The 17,957-nt window shown below is 46.6% G+C and overlaps 1 protein-coding gene across 3 annotated transcripts in view; it reads left to right on the top strand.

Annotated features, from left to right (window-relative positions):
- LOC109310744 (cytochrome b5 type B) overlaps positions 1–17,282 on the top strand; it is a 21,138-nt gene extending 3,856 nt beyond the window's left edge. Inside the window, exons 1-5 of one of the 3 annotated variants that reach the window (XR_002101301.1) lie at positions 1,980–2,004; positions 7,609–7,737; positions 8,324–8,350; positions 16,147–16,178; positions 17,141–17,282. Coding sequence is in view for 1 of the 3 variants with exons in the window: in XM_019536081.1 (XP_019391626.1) it covers positions 7,583–7,737; positions 8,324–8,350; positions 16,147–16,178; positions 17,141–17,231 (305 nt within the window). In the remaining 2 variants the exon portion in view is untranslated. Of the gene's footprint in view, positions 1–1,979; positions 2,005–3,392; positions 3,715–7,582; positions 7,738–8,323; positions 8,351–16,146; positions 16,179–17,140 lie in introns of those variants that run through there. The other 2 variants (XR_002101300.1, XM_019536081.1) reach the window with 2 other exon arrangements.
- The last annotated feature ends 675 nt before the right edge of the window (positions 17,283–17,957 follow it).

Below are 17,957 nucleotides of genomic sequence, written 5' to 3' on the forward strand. Positions count from 1 at the left end.
GGCCAGTCCACTGCTGACTCCAATGTCCACATCATTAATGAAAGTGTTGAACAATATGGGTCCAAGGACAGAGCCTTGGACCCCACTGTTCACAGGACACCATGATGAGTGTCATCAATTACAACCCTCTGGGTCCGACCTCAGAGCCAATTTCCCAGCCAGCGGATCATGGTGGACCCAAGGCCACAGTTGGCTAGTTTCGCCAAGAGGTGATCATGGGATACCAGATCAAAGGCTTTTTTGAAGTCAAGATAAATGACATCAATCTCATCTCCCTTGTCCAGGTGATAGGTCACCTGGTCGTAGAAGGAAATGAGATTGGTCAAGCAAGACTTACCCACAACAAACCCATGCTGGCTATCCCTTAGGATGTTGACCTCGGCCAGTCCATTAAGGATGGCCTCTTTAATAAACTTTTCTAAGATCTTCCCCAGGATAGAAGTCAGGCTAATGGGCCTATAGTTAGCCACACCCACTTTCCTCCCTTTCTTAAAAATAGGCACCACATTGGCCTTCTTCCAGTCTTTGGGAGCTCTGGTGTAGTGCCAGGAGTTTTTAAAGATCTGTGGCAGGGGCTGGGCTATGACACTAGCCAGCTCCTTGATTACTCTGGGGTGTAGATTGTTAGGGCCAGCTGACTTGAAGGTATCCAGCTTCTCAAGATGTTCCTTCACAAGGTCAACATTTATGGAGGGCAGGGGATCTCCCCCACCCAGACCTCCCTGTCCCGTAGCGGGCATGGGCGTCCCCTGGGACTGATGAAAGACTGACGCAAAGTACCCATTTAATAGGTTGGCTTTTTCCTGGGTGTCAGTTGTCCCGTCTGGTTCAGCAGGGGTCCAATGTTGCCCTTGCTTTTTCTCCGGCTCCCCACATATCTGAAAAAGGACTTTTTATTGTCCTTGGTGCTCGAAGCTAGTTGGAGTTCAGTTGCAGCTTTGGCTTTCCTGGTATGCTCCTGCAGGACCGGCCCAGTGCAAAATAATCCTCCTTGGAGGTTAATCCCGTCTTCCATCCTTTGTAGGCTTTTCTTTATTATTTTTCTTTATTCTAAATGAAAATGTTATACCAGCAAAACCCCTAGGCTTGATGTCATTACCAGCACAAAAAGAGCATTTAACCATACAGTTAATTTTTCACAAGGAAGCTACAGTTACTTGTCAAGGCTGCTCTGGCCTGGGGTGGGGTTTGCTAGTATAGCCAGACCAGTAGAAGTCTTCTAGAGTGCGCACAAGCCTGTGCCTACAGTAAAGTCTATGGCATAGTTCTACTGGCAGGAATCACACTGTTTATTGGCACAGCAAAGCTTTTAAGTGTAGATTAGGCCTTAGTTTATTGACCAAAGCAAGTTCTAGCCCTGTTAGTACTGTGTAATCAATACAGGTATTGGAGAGCAATATGGAGACGGTCAGATCCAGGGACTTTAGGCTTGTTTAAAATATATCATAGTGGCTGATAAATTGTTCTGCTTTTAGATCTCTGAATTGCTTTTAACTGCAGCTGTCGGGGGTTCAGCATGGAATGTTCCTCCCAATCCTCTGTAATTGCTTGGGCAATTGCTAATTGCTGCCTGCTCTAGCCCTGGGCCACATGTTATTTGTACAGGATTGCTGAACTCACTGAAGTGCTATCGCAGGGTGATTGCATAAACTCTAGGAGGCCTCTGTTAGGAGATTGTTGAACTCTGCTTCCTGGTCTCCCACTAACCAGGTGTTGGGCAGTCTGAATATTTGAAGTGTGTAGGTTGCAATCTAGATTATTTTAGCTTTTTTTTTTTTTTTTTTTTGTAATGTTGCATCACTGATTCCATAATGGGAACAGCAGCTAAGACACTGGACTTGCCCCATGGTAAAAGTCCATTGGGTCATGAGAACTGGATGAAAAGAGGGAGATCTGCAGATTCAGGTGCTGCCTTTGCACACAAAATCCCTGTGCTGGCTGTTGTCTCTCTCTCTCCCCAGGCTGGCTCTGCAGCAGTGGAGGGCATACTTCTGAAGTCTTGGGGTAAAGCACAGCTGTTTTTGTCTGTCCCTCTTGAATATTAAATGCTGTCATTTGGTCTACAGTCTAAATATACTAAACTTAAGGATGCAAGTTACAGTAGTATCTCTGTGCTGCGGTTGCAAAAGTCTTTAAATACCTTATCCTAGTTTTTGATGTAGCTCACAAGTAGAACGAAAAGGGTGGAGGAATTGATCCTCCACCCATGTTGAACAGCTGTGTTGAACAGCCAGGGGGAAGCAGAGGAAGGAGTCAAGGTACCTTTTTTATCATTATAATCTGTTTTAGCTGTAAACAGCGCTCTTCTGCCAGCCTGCTCCTCTCCAGTTCCTCACCGTGGTCACGCTGCTGTTTCGGGCAGTTAACATCCTCCCCACCATTTGCATTTCTGCTTGTCTTAAACACCTGTATTACAAAAATGGCTGTCACTCTTTAACATAGATACTCTTACAACCCCTCCCGCAAAGCAGGTATTATCCCTCCCATACAGATGGGGAACTGAGATATGCAAAGGCAAAGGCCCCAGTATTAGGAGTTCAGTTCTGAGTAGGAGTTGGTGCCAAAGGACCTTTGTGTATCTGGATCTAAGTCACTTGCCGAGGTTTGCACTGGAAGCCAATGGAAGGGAATTAGGCTGGGCTTTGGAGAGCCAGGGTTAACGTGCTGACCACTGAGCCATCTTTAACAAGTAAGAGTGTTTGCAACAAACTTATTCTGTCCCTTTGTAAAGAGACCCTACAAATCACAAAGCTGCCTTCTCTGAAGGTTTTTATCTGATGCTATTACAAACAATACAGCCCTGATGTCTATGAAATCTATGAAATGAAGGTGATTGAACAAGATGCTGTACTGTGAACCTGACAGAGCTTTGTGTATGCTCGCTTTCCCTTGGTGTGGCCCTTTGACATATGCAGGGGAGGAGAGAGAAGTTCCTCATGGAAAAGCCTGACTCTAAAACCACAAGAAATGTCAGGGTGCTCAGATGCAGGTGGAGGAGCGGGGAAGTTTATTTCCTATATGTTTGTGCAAACGGAGTGGGTTTGAAGTCGATGCTAAGTCTGACTCTCTGGGAAGAGTGGCCCCAGTAATGAGAATCCTTGGGCATGGCCTCTTAAGGGATAGGCTGAGGATGAGCATGTTTTGCCCTCCTCCTTCGCTGACAGACATGACTTCATGAAATCCACTCAATTCAGCTTCGTAATGGAAAGAGCCTAGGCCATAAGCAAGGCAGGCTGGGCAGATTTGCCATAGCTGTATCCTACATGAAGTTGTATTCAAACTAAACCAAAATCAGTGGTGCCCTAAGTGCTACCTTCTGTTTGTGGAATGAAAACCGTGAAGCTAATGAGTGGCCTGTTAGACACTTTCTGGACCGGGACAGAAGCAAAGTTTCTGTCCTGGAAAGGCGAGGGTCAAAGCATCATTAAAAAGCTATTGCATGGCTGATTGTGCCACGGAGCTGAGGGGTACAGCTTCCTGTTTCCATAGCATGGGCAGCAAGGAATAGGTTAAAGCTGAGGTTTTAAAATCCTCCATGTGTCCCAATGCATTTGTCTCCTGCAGACTCAAAGATGGCTGGGACCAGAGCACTGCGAGGGCTGGTGGCAGGGAGCAAAGGCTGGACTCCTGCTCTTATTTGTTAGCAGACGTGTTTTCAGATGAACAGTTAATGACCCCCAGAGAAGGGTTCTGTTGCATTTCAACAAGTTTCAGGTAATGAAGAGCCTGCTAGGCCCATGTAAGATGAACACAGCCTGCCTGGGTGGCTCCTGTCCTTGTTCTCTGGCCTTGTTCAGAACTTGCAGGTCATTCTTTCACAACAGTGCTGCTGCCTGTAACATGTTATTACTCCAACACCAGGGACTGGGGATGAAAGCCTCTGCATCTCTCCTCAAGCTAACTGTCACGTGTCCTGTCTGATCCAGTGGCCTAATTAGCCAAAGAGCTTAGTGTCACTTCTGAGCTTGTGTACAGCGTTTATCTTTGGCTTAGTGGGTTGGCAAGAGCTGTTCCCAGCCCCCTGGATGCAAACTGGTATGACAAGCTTGTGTAATGGGAACTCTGGCTTCACTCAGGAGTTCCTGTACCACATCCTTGTAAGGACCTGTTGCATGTACTGTTTGCCACAGTCCCCCGTCCTCATTGCATGGGATTGGGGTAGGGACATCGACTTGTGTCCCTCCCCCACAGCTTATCTGAATTGCCCAAAAACAGAGAGGCTCACTGTCTGCCCCTGAGCCACTCTTGGGGCTAGTGATGGTAGAGGCTGCCTCAGAAATAGGGTACAAGGGCAAACGGTTTCTGAGATGCCCCCGTACAACAGTAGACATACATTAAAAGTGAGGGAAAGTTGAATCTGGGAGTACAGCACCTTTCCTTGATCACCTCTGCCCTTGTTCAGGGGAAACAACTGACCTAGAGTTTGATGTCAGAGATCAATATAAACGCTCCTCTCTCAAGCATCTGTTGTGACTTACAGTGGGGTCAGGGCATGAGTGTGTTGAGTCGGTGGCCTGTGTGAGGTCTGGTTGTGGCTCAGGCCTCCATCTCCCAGTCTTCTCTTTCCAGCAGCACTGGTGGTACGCTCCAGCACTAGTAAACGCTTTGCCATTCGGGTGCTGCTGTGAACAGGTGTCAATGGCCCTTGATGTTATTTTATTGCCTATACATTAAGTATGAAGACATCCTACTCCAGCAGGGAAAAGATTCTGGTTGTTAAAGCGCTATTGCTGAGGGAAAGCTGAGTCCTGGCACCAGGCAAAATGCTCGCTTATTTGTGTGCATTCCCATTTTTGTTTAATTAAAAAATTTATTAAGAGCTTCATTAACTTCTAGCCTCTTACCTTTTCCTGCGGTGCAGTCTTAATACTGAATCTTGAATACTGCCCAGAGCTTTTTAATTTCCCTGTAGGGGCTGTAGCTTTATGAAGTTTCCTGGAAAACTAACCGATCTCTTACACAAATAGTGTCTGTTTTTGCATTTGCTCTGGTATGACAAGGTAAGAACTGTCTGGCTCCTTTGCTGGGTGTCTAGACTAGGGAGTCAGTTTTAGAAAGGTGATGTCTGGTGATGTCTTCATGAGTGCAAGTCCACTTGGATCAAAGGGCTGATCATGGTGAAGGATGGCTGCACATGTCCACATATAACTTTCTTTTTATTCTTTATTCTTCTTGCATATAACTTTATTTTACATGGTTTTTTAGCAAGTCCATCCAGCAATTTTGTTAGAGAATGTGTCAATGCATTTCAGACCCAAGAGTGGAAGGATGAGTGAACTGTGCCGATCTAGTCTTCTGCCTGCTGTTTACAAAAGCAGAGTGTTGCTAAAAGGTAACATTTACTCCAGCCTCTGTGGATTCCGCTGTCTGCCCCTGTTTTTTGGGATGGGTGGATTGAAAAAGTAAATTATTTTTGAAAGTAACATCTGGTAGAAGTCCCATGGCTCTGCAAGCAGGGCTCTGACAGAGCTGGAAGGTTGTTCTGGATAACGACATGTAACCTGGCAGTCACCAATGGCCCACTCTATTACAGCGGTGTTGCTTGGCTTTTGTTGAAGTCTAAGACAGCAAATGTCCAATTGCGCCTGCTCCAGGCAGCACAAGCCGCCTATTAATAAGGTTTGTTATGGACCTGGACAGAACTGGGGACTCACCCAGGGCAAAGTACTGAGGGCTGCAGAAGCTGGCTACAATCTGTGACTGGAGCTCAATGATTTGCCTGGTGTTGGGATCACAAACATGGTATGTTTGGTATGACATGTAGTATCCAAGTGGAAAGATCTGGATTTTTGGCAGCAGATTCGGGCAGTCTGGGGGAAGAGGAGGGGCATTAACTACTGCTCTGTGTCTGTGGGAGGAAAGAGAGATTGCAAAGGGAAACAGGTGTTTCTCTGCTGTAATGAATTTACAGTCCCTGTGTATCTTCTCTTCTGCAGGCTCACAGGCTGCAGGGGAAACTTTCAGGTAGCAGAGAGTGAGCCTCACCTTCTTGGTCTACATGTTTGGTTGTGGATGCTTTAGAAAGCCCTGTGCCCAGAGGCACCTAGAGTCCTGATCTCTCTCGAGCTGATTGTTCGCACACTTACTCTTAGGGGGCTGCCCTTAACAGGCCTTTTGGCTGGTGATCTTTGCTGCTGGAGTTCTGTTTCTGGCTTCTGAACTGGCCAGTGGTGGGGTACTGAGAAATGTATCCAGCCCTTGCAGAAAGAGCACAGCCAGAGAGCTTCCACCAGCAGATACCCCTTGGCCTCTAGGTTTGGTCTGTGCTAGAAACTTCTGTTAGGATAGGAATATTGATAAGGAGTGTGGCTTTCTAAGAGAGATTCCTGCGCCTGCAAAATACTTATATGCAGCCCATGCCATCAAGAAATGGCGCAGACATCTGTAATCGTACACCTAACAGACTGTGCTGTCAAAACCTTCTATAGACATGGGCACACTGGGAGAAAGACTTGTGCTGGTAATCTCTTGTTCTGAAGTGGTTGATTGCCGGTCATTCCAGCTTTCCAGCCATGAGCTGGGAGGTAGGGCTCCACATGAACTAGGGGAGGAAGCCAGGAGCATGTCCCTAAGAAGAAGGAAACTAGTATCAGACTGAGGTGCTTCAGAGGTGAGTCTTTAAAATTAAGATCAAACAGTAACATTTAGCTTTGCTGCTCTCCCTGGCTGCTGCACTCAGCACAGCTTCCTGGATTTCAAACTAGGCCACATTCCGTGCTGGTATACAGGTTGCTTCAGCGTGCAGGCAGGAGTTGCATCGGCTTATGACATTAGCAGAGTTCACCTCTCTCTCTGTTTCTGTCTCTCTCCTTTATTGCTTTGTGTGGGAAGAGGGCCATAAGCAGCCTATTACTGCAGCATGCTGAGAAGCAAACTGGTAACATCACCCCCACGCACACATGCAGTATCAGTTGCATCTTCCTGAGCAAGCGAGGAAGATGGGACAGAATTCTTTATGGATGGGCAAAATGGGAAATATGAACAGGAGAGAGCCAGGAACAGACATCTCTGCAAGCAAGAGAGTCAGTCTTGCTGTGGGGGGGTCACAAAGATGCTTGTTCTTTTGTTTTTTCTGGCCTAGATTGGTTGCAGTCTTGAATTAGTGTCCTGTGTGGTGTGTTCCATGTGCCAAGCTCTGCAGTGGGGGCTCATAGCTTTATGCTTTGCTTGCTGGATGCTAACTCATGGCTTAATACTGCTGTGTTGTACTGCTGCATTAGCAATCCACAAGTACGTCAGGAGTTGGACCAGCCTGTCTAAGAACTCCAGAGCAGACTTGACCCATAAGCTCAAGTCAGTGGCTCTCTCTGGAAGTTGGGAAACTGCTATTTGTTGCTGTGGGGATTTTCCTATCAGTAGAGCTGGCAAGGCTGGATTTCAGGGGTGTGCCAGACCCTGCAGTGCCCTTTCATCCCTTTTGACAGCCTGGCTGGGAGATTGGAGAATGGATCTTCAGCGGAGCTTTTCTTGAGTTTTTGGTCTGCAGTGACTGTGCTGAACTGAAAAGGGTAGAAAGTAGCTGTGTGTTTGAGGGAGGGAAAGCTTCTCAAAAATATATTTTTTCTTTTATCCCACAGCACTGTGCTCACTGAATTCCTTCTTTTTCAGCATCCAGGTGGAGAGGAAGTTTTACTTGAGCAGGCTGGGAGAGATGCCACAGAGAGCTTTGAGGATGTTGGACATTCGATAGATGCCAGGGAAATGCTTAAGCAGTGCTACATAGGAGAGGTTCACCCGGTAAGAAGGAACTGGTTGTGATGTCCTTCTGTCCAAGTACATTGCATGTGAAAGAGTGAATGCAGTACTGACTGTAGAGCCCTTTACATAACCCAGCAGGCAGTTTCATCCAGGTCTGTTATCACAGTGATGAGCTGTGTACTACTTTTCCCCAGCAAAAGAGATTACTTGATGAAACAGAGGGTACTTAAAATTAAAAGCTGAACCAGTCCTCTCTCTTCCATCATCCAGAAGTGATTTTTGGCTGCAGTTCAGTCCATGGTATTAAAGAAGTCCCTTTGGGCTGATTTAGCACCCTGAACTTTTCCTTATAATGTGAGTCGGGATGTTAAGGTGGTGTGGGATAGCTGGTAATATACGTCTGCCCTCAGCCTGATTTGATTTTTAGCAGGTTAAAGCCAGCGCTTTTTGGGTGCTGAAGGCTTGGTTACATGAGAGATGAAGTCAAAATAATCCAAGCAGTGGCTCAAGCAGTGTCAACTGTGTGCATGCTGATTCTCCCTTGGTGACTGAAAACTTCTTTCCAAAAGGTTAAATTACAGTATTTACCCTATTCTCTTTTCTCTTCTTCCCCCCCTCCCAACAGTGTGACCGTAAAAATGAAGGGTCTAAGGTAAGATCTCAGTGTTCATTTGTTATGTTTTCTTTGTTTCCTTTCCTGCTTAAAATTAATGTGGAGGGGCCTGTGCTACATTTAGTTAGCAGATGTTCCATTTCCACACTATGTGGCATTAGGCTGCTTTTGTTTTTAACCTAGGTGAGAAATGTTATGTAAAGAACAGAGACTGGGTGGTTTGGTGAAGACCTCTGGAAAGAGTGTGGCGTAAATAGAGTAACCACCTGAACCTGACAGCCTGATCCTCGGTGGGAAGTAGGGGCTCCCTGCAGTGCCGGTACCACTAGGAAGTGAAACTGGTCTGCTATGTTCTTTTCGTATGGGTATCAGTGGTATTCTCACCTTTTATCCCCAAGACCATTTTTGCACTTTTACTGAGAGTCAGCGCATTGGCCTTGGTGTCCTGCCACAGTCCAACTCTAGTAACTGGAGCTAACAAAATTGCCTTGAAATGGTAAGGGAGACAGGATCTGTCTTCTTTTCCCATCCTTGGATCTTTTATAATGTTGCTATGCCAGTCCAGGCAATGTAGGTGCCACCTTCCAGCCAGGATTAGCTGTGCTACATTGGCAGGGAAAGTGATTCTTGCATATGATGAGCTGCTAGACAGAAGTTCCAATGTTTAGAACAGAAATAAAACTACCAGGGATATCCTAACCCCTCTTCCTTCAGAGTAATGCAGACTCCTCTGGATTTGTTTTGTGAATCCAGTATATAGAGCAAGCAGACTGAACATGGGGGAGGCTTGCAGGGTCAGCACACTTCAGGAGTTCTGCAGCAGACAGCCCAGGTAGATGTAACTTTCTGTACAGTGACCCAAACTGCAAAGCAAGTGGAATTAGTTTTGGTAAAGGTGAGGCATGTTTAATTCTGATCTGGGCACAGAAGTTCTTGCCTGGGCATGGAGAGGAGCCGCTTGCTGGCTTGCAGTCCTGGCTGTAAGAGGTGCTAGTCTCCTTCTGTGTTGTTCTACTGCACTAAATAATTCAGTCATTCAGAGGGAGAGATTAGAATAATTGTTCAAACACCAGTTCTGAGCATTATGTGTGTTATCTGTGTATTGTCCTTTCTTTTTTTTTTATCCCTATTCCCCTGCTTGTGTCAATACGGATTTGGAGTGAGCATGATGTCCTAGTTCAGTTTATTGAACTTGTCCTAAGAACATCACCTTTTGATTGTAAACATGATGTCCAGGGAGGTGCCCTGGTAACCCAAAAGATGTTCCCCCAGCAGTCAGGAAAGCCTTAATTGCCCTGTATTTGCAGCCCTTGAAAGGGCTTACGCAGACATATTAATGTCTGGAGAAGCCAGAACAATGCTTCATCATTAGGTTAAAGACCTTCAGAAGTGGAAACCAATTGCACCTGTTACACAGTCTATTGCAGACCCCTCAGAGGTACGGTGTCTTACAGTGCCCCAGCAGGTGCACATGTGAGGAGATCCCTGCAGGGTCAGCTGTTTGCATGTTGGTGGCTGGCAAGCTGGAGGGGAGTGCCATGCATTAATACTGTTGTTTGCAAATGCAAGCATATAGTGGTAGGCATTTACCTTGCTTCCTGGCCTAGAAACGTAATTCTGTGATAGTTCATTCTAAGTACAGGACAATACCACTGATATCTGCAGTACAAATGACACAGTGATTGAGTATTTCCCATTAATCTCTCATGTGTTTCTAAGGTGCCTGTCATCTCAGTATGTGATGCATTGTATTTTAACCCCTTGAGTAACATTTGAGTAACTAGTGTTACCCAACTGGCCTCTTGAATATGACTGGAATCTTCTGGTCCTCTGCAGAAAGGGAAAGGGAGGATCTCCATCCTAATTTCCCTGGTGCTGGGCCTAGGTTCACATCTTTGCTCACTGCTGATTCAGTGCTGGCTTCTTCACTTTAGCTGTGTGTTTGGGAAAGGGCTCTTGTGTGTCTGGAGAAGTGATAAAATCTTCCACTTACAACTCAAGCAGCAGAGAAATGCAGTGGGGTGCCAAGCAGTGCTCCCACTCTGCCTGTTCCTTTATTAGATACCTCTCAGCCTAGCCCAAGATAAGCGCAAGATATACAAAGTCTGCTCGTAGGCCTTGACCAGCTTCTTCAAATGGTAGCATCAAAAAGGGCTAATGGATCTTTTTTATTGTTCCCATTTAGCATTTTCCTAGCTCCAATCTTCTCTTGAGAACTTGGTTATCCCCTACAGATGTGCAGGACATACTGACATGTAGTGTGCTCTGGCACACTAACTAGAAAAGATTATGGTGTGTAGATAAGAGTTTAGGTCTTCTTTTGGAGGACTATTAAAAGGAGACTGAGAAAAGCAAGCTGTGGTGCCAGAAGAAGAATAACACCAGAGATTCTGTGGTGTGCTTAGATATCTGGAGCCTAAAAACCCCCTTCTCCGCTTGATGTGGCATAGGACAAGCTGTTGAAGACTGCTTTTCCCCTACCCCAGCACATCTTCACTCTGGTAACTGATTTATTGATGTCTTGGGGCCTTGTGTATTCTGTCTTGAGCCCTGTGGGTCTCTAGCTCTGCTCTTTTATACTTCACTTTCTTTCCCCTAGCCACCCTTTGTGGAGGGAAGCATACCTGAAGGATGGCTGGGTTGAACAGGGAACACTACATGCACAATTTGTGCTTTAGTCACATTGTGTAGCTCAGACAGTGCATTGGGGAGCTGGCAATTCCATGCTTAAGACAATAATTTTCTCTGGCATCAACTTCTTGCCTGAACTTTGGGGAAGTCTTCCAAGAGCACTTGAGCCTCCATTTAAGTACAGCTGTTGCTCTTGGTTGCACTGGTATGCAATCTCATCCTCTGATGTTTAGTAAATGTCCTGCAGACTGCTCTCTAAAACACAGATCTTGGTCCAGATGTGACCAGGCCCCTTTAGTTTGGCTGAGTGTCAACATGCACCTCTTGACCACTGCTGTTCTGTTTCCTTCATACTGGGTGGTTCTGCAGTTGGAGCTGGCATATTTATGCAGCTCTTCAGTTCAGAGCTGGTGCCAGGTGAGAGTGCTGGGAGGAATGGGAATGGAAAAGGGCAGGGGTGATGCATAGGAGATGCATGCGGGTGCAGGTGCACCCCGTAGAAAAAGACACTGCTGACACTTGACACCCCACCAGTGGCACTGCCAGCGGTGTTTGTGGGAGGTCCACAATCCCTGCTGGCTTCCACTGCTGGCAGTGGCTGCGGGTGGTCATTGACCCTTGGTCAGCGCTCCTCCCACCGCTGCAGGTAGCGGCTACAGGAGCTCCTGCTGCCACCACCGCCCTGTCCCCCCAGCCACTGGGGGTACAAGTTGTTCACGGAAAAGGGAAGTGTCTTTTGGCAGACTCTAACCTTGAACCCCATGTTCTGTGGCTAGGAAGCTGCTGATATGCACACTCTGCTCCAGCAGACTCCTCAGACCTGCTCCTTAGGCTTGTCTGCCTCTTGGTTCCTCTCTCTGGTGGCAAACAGACTGTCTTTGTGCTGCCATAACAGTTCTTCTGCCATCACAAGGATAAGCAGACAGACACCTATACTATTTGTCATGGCACGTGTGCCCCACATTTGTGGCTGTGACAGAGGTGGTAATAGTTTCCACTGCTTTATTGGGTCTGTTGGCTTTATGGCATGAGAGTGCAGACAGCTCAGAGCTGGATAGGCACTCTGAGGACTTGAGGGGCTCGATCCCACCCACCCCTTAATTCCCACATAGGATTGGGCCCCTCAAGCCCTGAGAGTGCCTGTCCAGCTTTCCCCTCTTCTGGAGTTGTGCCCCAAAATGTCTGGGGGAACTGTAAGCAGGGAAGATGTCATGTGTTGTCCCACAAGATCAATGGACACATCCTGGCACAGCTTATCTACTTCATTTGGTTACATCTACTTCTAGCTTCTGTGGCACACCAAATTTTCCTCTAGCCAGAGCCGTTTTGTCTGCCTTCATGCCTAGCTTGGAGTTAAGTGAGTCTCCCCGTCACAGTGAATCCATTGGAGTTACCGGAAGGCTTCCTGTCTGGTTCAGACATCTGCTGTAAGGAGAAGGGGGGTTGCAGGAGACTCTTGCCTTCATGTTGCATGGGTCGTTCTGCTCAATGACAGTGTGACGCTTTGGAACCTGGTTTATTTTCACAAAGGGATGCTTGGTTTTTAAGTTGTCTTGTTCTGCTCTCTCTCCTATTTTATAATTTTTTTTTCTCTTGTTGCAAGTTGCTTTGAGCCTTCGTTGAGAAGGGCGGCATATAAATAAATGTCCACTCAGTTCTTCATCCACGGAAACCAGGAAATGCCAATCCTCTGCTGGAAGTCTGTTCCTATAGCACTTGGCTGTGTTTCTGTGCTGAAACAGAGTTGAAATAAAAGAAGTGATGTGAAAAGCCAGTGCATTGGTCTAACAATACTACTCACTTCTAACTGCACTGGCTAGCTTGAGCTGCTCTTCCCTTGGCTAACCCTAATGAAGAAACCCACCAGCAGATGGAAGGGAGAAGAGAGCTGACTTTCTTTGAGTGTGGGTGGTTCCTGTAGGCATGCTGTTGCCAGCGCTGTGTGTGGAATACCCTCCCAGCCTTGGCCAGCAGGCAGTCGCACTTGGCTCATTCTAAATCCTTCCCAAGGACTTTAGTTTTCTGTGCCAACTGCAAGAAATAAGACTTTAAAACAAAACACAAACCTTGTTAAGTCACCTCACGTTATTCCCTTCTGTTTGAACTTCCCAGTTCTGTCCTACTTGCTCTGCATTGGTCTGTTAGTCCTTGGACCCAAGAACTGATCATCTGTCCTTATTTTTATGTCTCGCGTAGTGCTGAATGTCCTGTTGGTGCTTGGCAAACAGTAAGACAGCCCCATGTTACACAAGGGCAGGTTGGGTACTCCAGCTGAGGGGGGCTACATATGGCTCTCAGGTCTTTCAGAACAGTCTCTGATCTGACCAAAGGGGTTACTTCCATGCTCCGCTCTTCCTGAGCTGCCCACCTCGATCCCTGGAGCTTAAACACGGAGGGAGGAAGTTGAGTCACTCACACTTTTGTCCATGGAGTTGAGTTAGTGGTTTCTTGTTTACACAAAACCTGTGATTATTAAATAAACCTTGTAAGCAAATTGGTTTTCTTCTGAAGCTCAGCAGGCACCTCGGCATGCAATGGGAAGTGTTCTCTGTGCCCTCTCCCCCCTGACATCAGCACTGGGTTATTTCCACACCTTGAACCGCAGACCTGTTTGCATCATTCGCTGTGTCCCAATCACTGAACTGTTAGTGTTGTTAGATTTAGCTCTGGAGACATGTACAACCACTTGTGTTTGGCCTTAGAACAAGAATTTTGTGTTTAACATCACTGAGCTGTTAGGATGTAGCTTAAAACTCAGGTAGTCCAGGACCAGCATGGGGCAGTGTACTGGAACACTAATAAGGGGAAGATATGATAGACGCAACCTCATTAAGGAGTTAAATATGTGCTTTGCAGTTGGCTTCTTTTCATGCTTGGCTTGGAGGCTTGGCTCCTAACACTCTGCCTTAGACAACATTTTCATTAGAAATCATTCAGAGTGGGGCTACTGCCAGTAGCCTGGCACCACGAAACAGTAAAGGAACTAGCAGTGCTCTGAAGGGAGAAGCAGCTTAAGTCTCTCCTGGGAGGGTTTGTTTGCTACAACCAGCCTTGGAAAGGGTAGTTCAAGCCAGGTCATACCCCAGCTTGGCGAGATGGAAGAACTGAAAGGTTTTGCCTGCCCATGGGCCTTCCAGATCATTCTGTTTCAACGTTTTTTCATAAATGGATGCAGAGCTTGACTACAATGTATGTAGGAGTGGGTGCCAGTCTGGGCATGGTGCTGTATTTACTCAAATCCAAGACAAGATTCCCCCGGGGGGCCCATCTTGGATTCAGGTATCAGCAGGTGGCTGCTGCAACCCTGGCACCGGGGGCAGGGCCACAGCCTGAAGTCAGCAGCAGCTGTGGGTGGATCCAGGTTCAGGAGCTGGGTGGCAATGTTGAGTCTGTGGGGTGGGGGTGTCCATGAATGGAGGGACACGAGATGGAGAGTCAGGCTGCCCTCCTTCTCCACCACCACTGATGCTTTCCCCATCACGGCGGTGGGGGGGACAAACTTAAGGCAACCCTTCAGTAATTTGATTCTGTACATAGGAAATTATAACAAATTTATAATTTTCCATGTATAGAATCTAATTATCGTGGGGAGAGCCATCTTATTCAAAGTCATTGTGCATTGGGTAAATGCAGTAATTATACAGAGTACTGCTATTTACATATGTCAAAACAGTGGATCTCTGTGGAGTCCTAAGAAATTTAAGGGCTGGGCAGCTCCCTGACAAAGAGAAAATCACTTGGCTATATTTAAGATGCTGCTGCCTGGGGAACAGGAGAAATCTAATCCTTTCTTCTGCTGGGTTCTGAATTTGTAGGATCATCTCAGGAGAGACCTTTCTGCTCTGCTGTAGGCAGCAGTAGCATAACTAAGGCAGGGCGATGGGCAGCAGCTGCATCAGCAACATGGTAACATCTAGGAGTTGCTGCTGCCTCTATGCACTGCACTGTCCTGGGTGCCCAGCTGGTCTGTTATGCCTCAGATAGGCAGGGAAGTAGCACGGTCCAGTGTGATACAGAAAACAGAACAAACAGGTGGTGTTAGAAACAAGATAGAAAATAATGCAGGAAATGGATCATAAAAATATGTTGCCAGCTTTACATCACTTTCTTCTAATGATAGTGGTACCCCACCTTTAAACCAGTGCCCATTCTGGTCACTGACTTTCAAATACAGCATAAATGGTTAAGTGTAACATGTTGGGTAGAAGTGTAGAGGGGCTGAAAGAGGACTTCAGTGCTTGTGACTCAGACTTTCTTTAAAAAATGTGAGTGTGCTAGCACCCAGCCATGTGCACCTATCCAAGGCACGGACAGCTGACTGGACACTTGTAGGTACCCTGGAAGACATGTCTTGGGATGATTTGAAGGAGAGGGAAATAGGCTTGAAAATGAGGTCAGAGGAGGTGTACCATGAACACAGAGTGACATAGCTGCAATTGCAAAGATGTTTCTGGGAAGGGGCAGACACACAGCAGATCAGTAATATAACGATGGAGCCCACGGAAACAATGGTGGGGAGGGAGGGACAGAGTTATGAAGAGACTTGGAGGTGAAGGATAAGGTTAAATGTGATATGGTAGAAGTGGGGTATGTAGCACAGGGACTTGCAGAAGGAACACGTGATATGGGTTGAATAACAGGAGGCCATCTTGACTAGTTTAGAGGGCAGCAGTGATATGTCATGGAGGCCACACAGGAGGAGCAGTTATCAAGACAGGAGATGAAGGCAGCCAGAATGCGTGGCAGTTGTCTGGACATTAGGAAGGTTGCCTGGAGGTGTGAGACACGTGCAGAGGGGTTGAAATGTCCTAGGTCCTGTGTTTGAATGATGGGAAGGATGGCGATGTGTGCTAGAGTGACTGCAAATGAGATGGTCCCGGGGAACATCACTTTGGGGAAAGGCTCACAGGTGAGAGATTTGTCTCAGGCCTGGGGGATCCACACATTCTCCTCCACTGTGAATGCAGCAGATTGAATAAGTCACCTGCACAGATATTGGATGGATCTAGAACAAGCTTGTGCTTACATAATAGGTCAGACTAAGGACCAGGATGAGGAGGAAAGAACAAAATGCCCGTGGTGTGGGGAAGGATCTGGGAAGGGCAAGTGGGAGGGTTATTCTGTGTCACCTCCACCTTCCTTTTGTAGCTTTATTAACACCATTTGTATAATATGTCTTTTCCTTTTCCCCCTTCCTTCCTCAGGATCCAGACGCAACACCTGGCAACCAGCTCAGGTATGGTATCTTGTTTAATATGGGAATGTGAAAGTGACAGGGCAGGGTGGTCCATCTAGAGCAGTGATTCTCAACCTTTTTTGGACAAGGACCCACTTGTAAACATCAGTGGCTAGTCCCAGCCCAGTACCCTCGCTCCCAACCTGCTGCCCCCCCAACCCCCCTGTGTGTGGGCAGGGGGGCTCAAGCAGCCCCTCACAGGCTGGAGCTTTGCTAGCCTACTGGGGAAAACCCACAGTTTCCCATGTTTTTCTACTTTGAAGGAGAATCCATTTGTAGAGTTTATTCGCAACCCTTTCATATATTTTTGCGACCCACTTTTGGGTTGTGACTCAGATTGAGAAACGCTGATCTAGGGCACGTCTGTCTTGTTCAGTGGGCAAAGCAGAAATCCCAGAACTCGAATGCAGAGCTACTATTTTTAGACTGACTGAATGCAAGATAATTCAGAGCTGTAGGTCACCACTTCAACATGGAGAGGTAGTTAGTCCTTGTGGACAGGTCCCTCCGCACTGAGCTCCATCCTGTCCGAAAGGAGCCTCCTTTCATCCTAGATCTATACTCTCTGGTCCACACCTTCACTTTATTTAGCTGTGGCTGCAATCTATTCTGTTCCGTAGTGGGGTTGATTTAGGTGAACACCACAAATTCATGCCCTGTTGTTTAAGTGGCACTTAGATGTGCACATTCTGGGTCCACCAGAGAGGAGGAGAGCTCTCTGTAGCACTGAATCAGGAGAGGTGCCTACATTTTACCTTTCCATGAGGACACTGGCTGAGAAGTCAGTCTTGTTGAAGGTGAGCATCTACTGGTGTCTAAGTATTTGGTCTCTCACCGACTACTATGAGAGGATTGAGAATTTGCTAGATCAAGGCAGTCATGAATGTAGGGTATGTTAAATAAATTAACTTACTGCTTTCTTCTGTTTTTTGTCTTGTGTGTGGGTTTTTTTCTCCCTTTAGTTCCTGGTCAACATGGCTAATCCCCCTCTTTGGAGCCCTGGTCATAGGTTTAATGTGTCGCTATTACATGTTGGATGGGAAGTCCTCTTGAATTGGCCTCGCTGGAACTTTGAGAAGCATGAGTGAACGCACAGGAATGAGAGGCAGTGTATGCACGCACACAGGAGTTGTGGGATTTTGGTTGCCTTAAACCTCGCATATTTTGTTTTTAGTTCTGAGCCTGCTAGCAACACTGATTGCCTGCAGAGCCAAGTTATTGTCAGGCAGTGTCTGTCCTAACTCTGGGACCCACATTCCTTTTGGTGCATGGAGCAAGTGCAACTTCTTACTATTCCAGTACGTGTTCGTGCATGCATCTCTCTCTCTCTTTCTTTCTCTTTCTGTAAGTTATGGGCAACTTTTCTTTCAATGCCTTTTTTTTGTTAAGCTAGAGAACATGAAATAGCTGCTAGTGTGTGAACCTGTGAATTGCTTCAGTTCTTCATATGAGTATCATCAGAGAGAAACTGCCAACTGTCTCCTGTCCTATCCAGCAAAGACGTTCTAGGACTGACTAGTAAAACTGCTTTCCTGGTGCGTGCAGGCAAGATTAATGGGAGCAGCAGGAAATTGTTTGCTCTCGCTGCCTTTTTCTGTATGTGTCTAGTTTTAAACGGTTAGGCAAATAGATGTTTGTAGCTTTTAAAAATGCTCCAGTTCACTTTGTAGTATTTGTACCAGCTTTTAAAAATGCTGCAGTTCACTTTGTAGTATTTGTACCTGTCCCTTCTAACCTGCCTGTCCTGTAAAATGAGAGCTCACAGTTGTCATACCTGGG

This window comes from Crocodylus porosus, unplaced genomic scaffold (assembly GCF_001723895.1).
Source record: "Crocodylus porosus isolate Cpor-Errol unplaced genomic scaffold, CroPor_comp1, whole genome shotgun sequence".
In the NCBI taxonomy this organism is placed as follows: Eukaryota; Metazoa; Chordata; order Crocodylia; family Crocodylidae; genus Crocodylus; species Crocodylus porosus.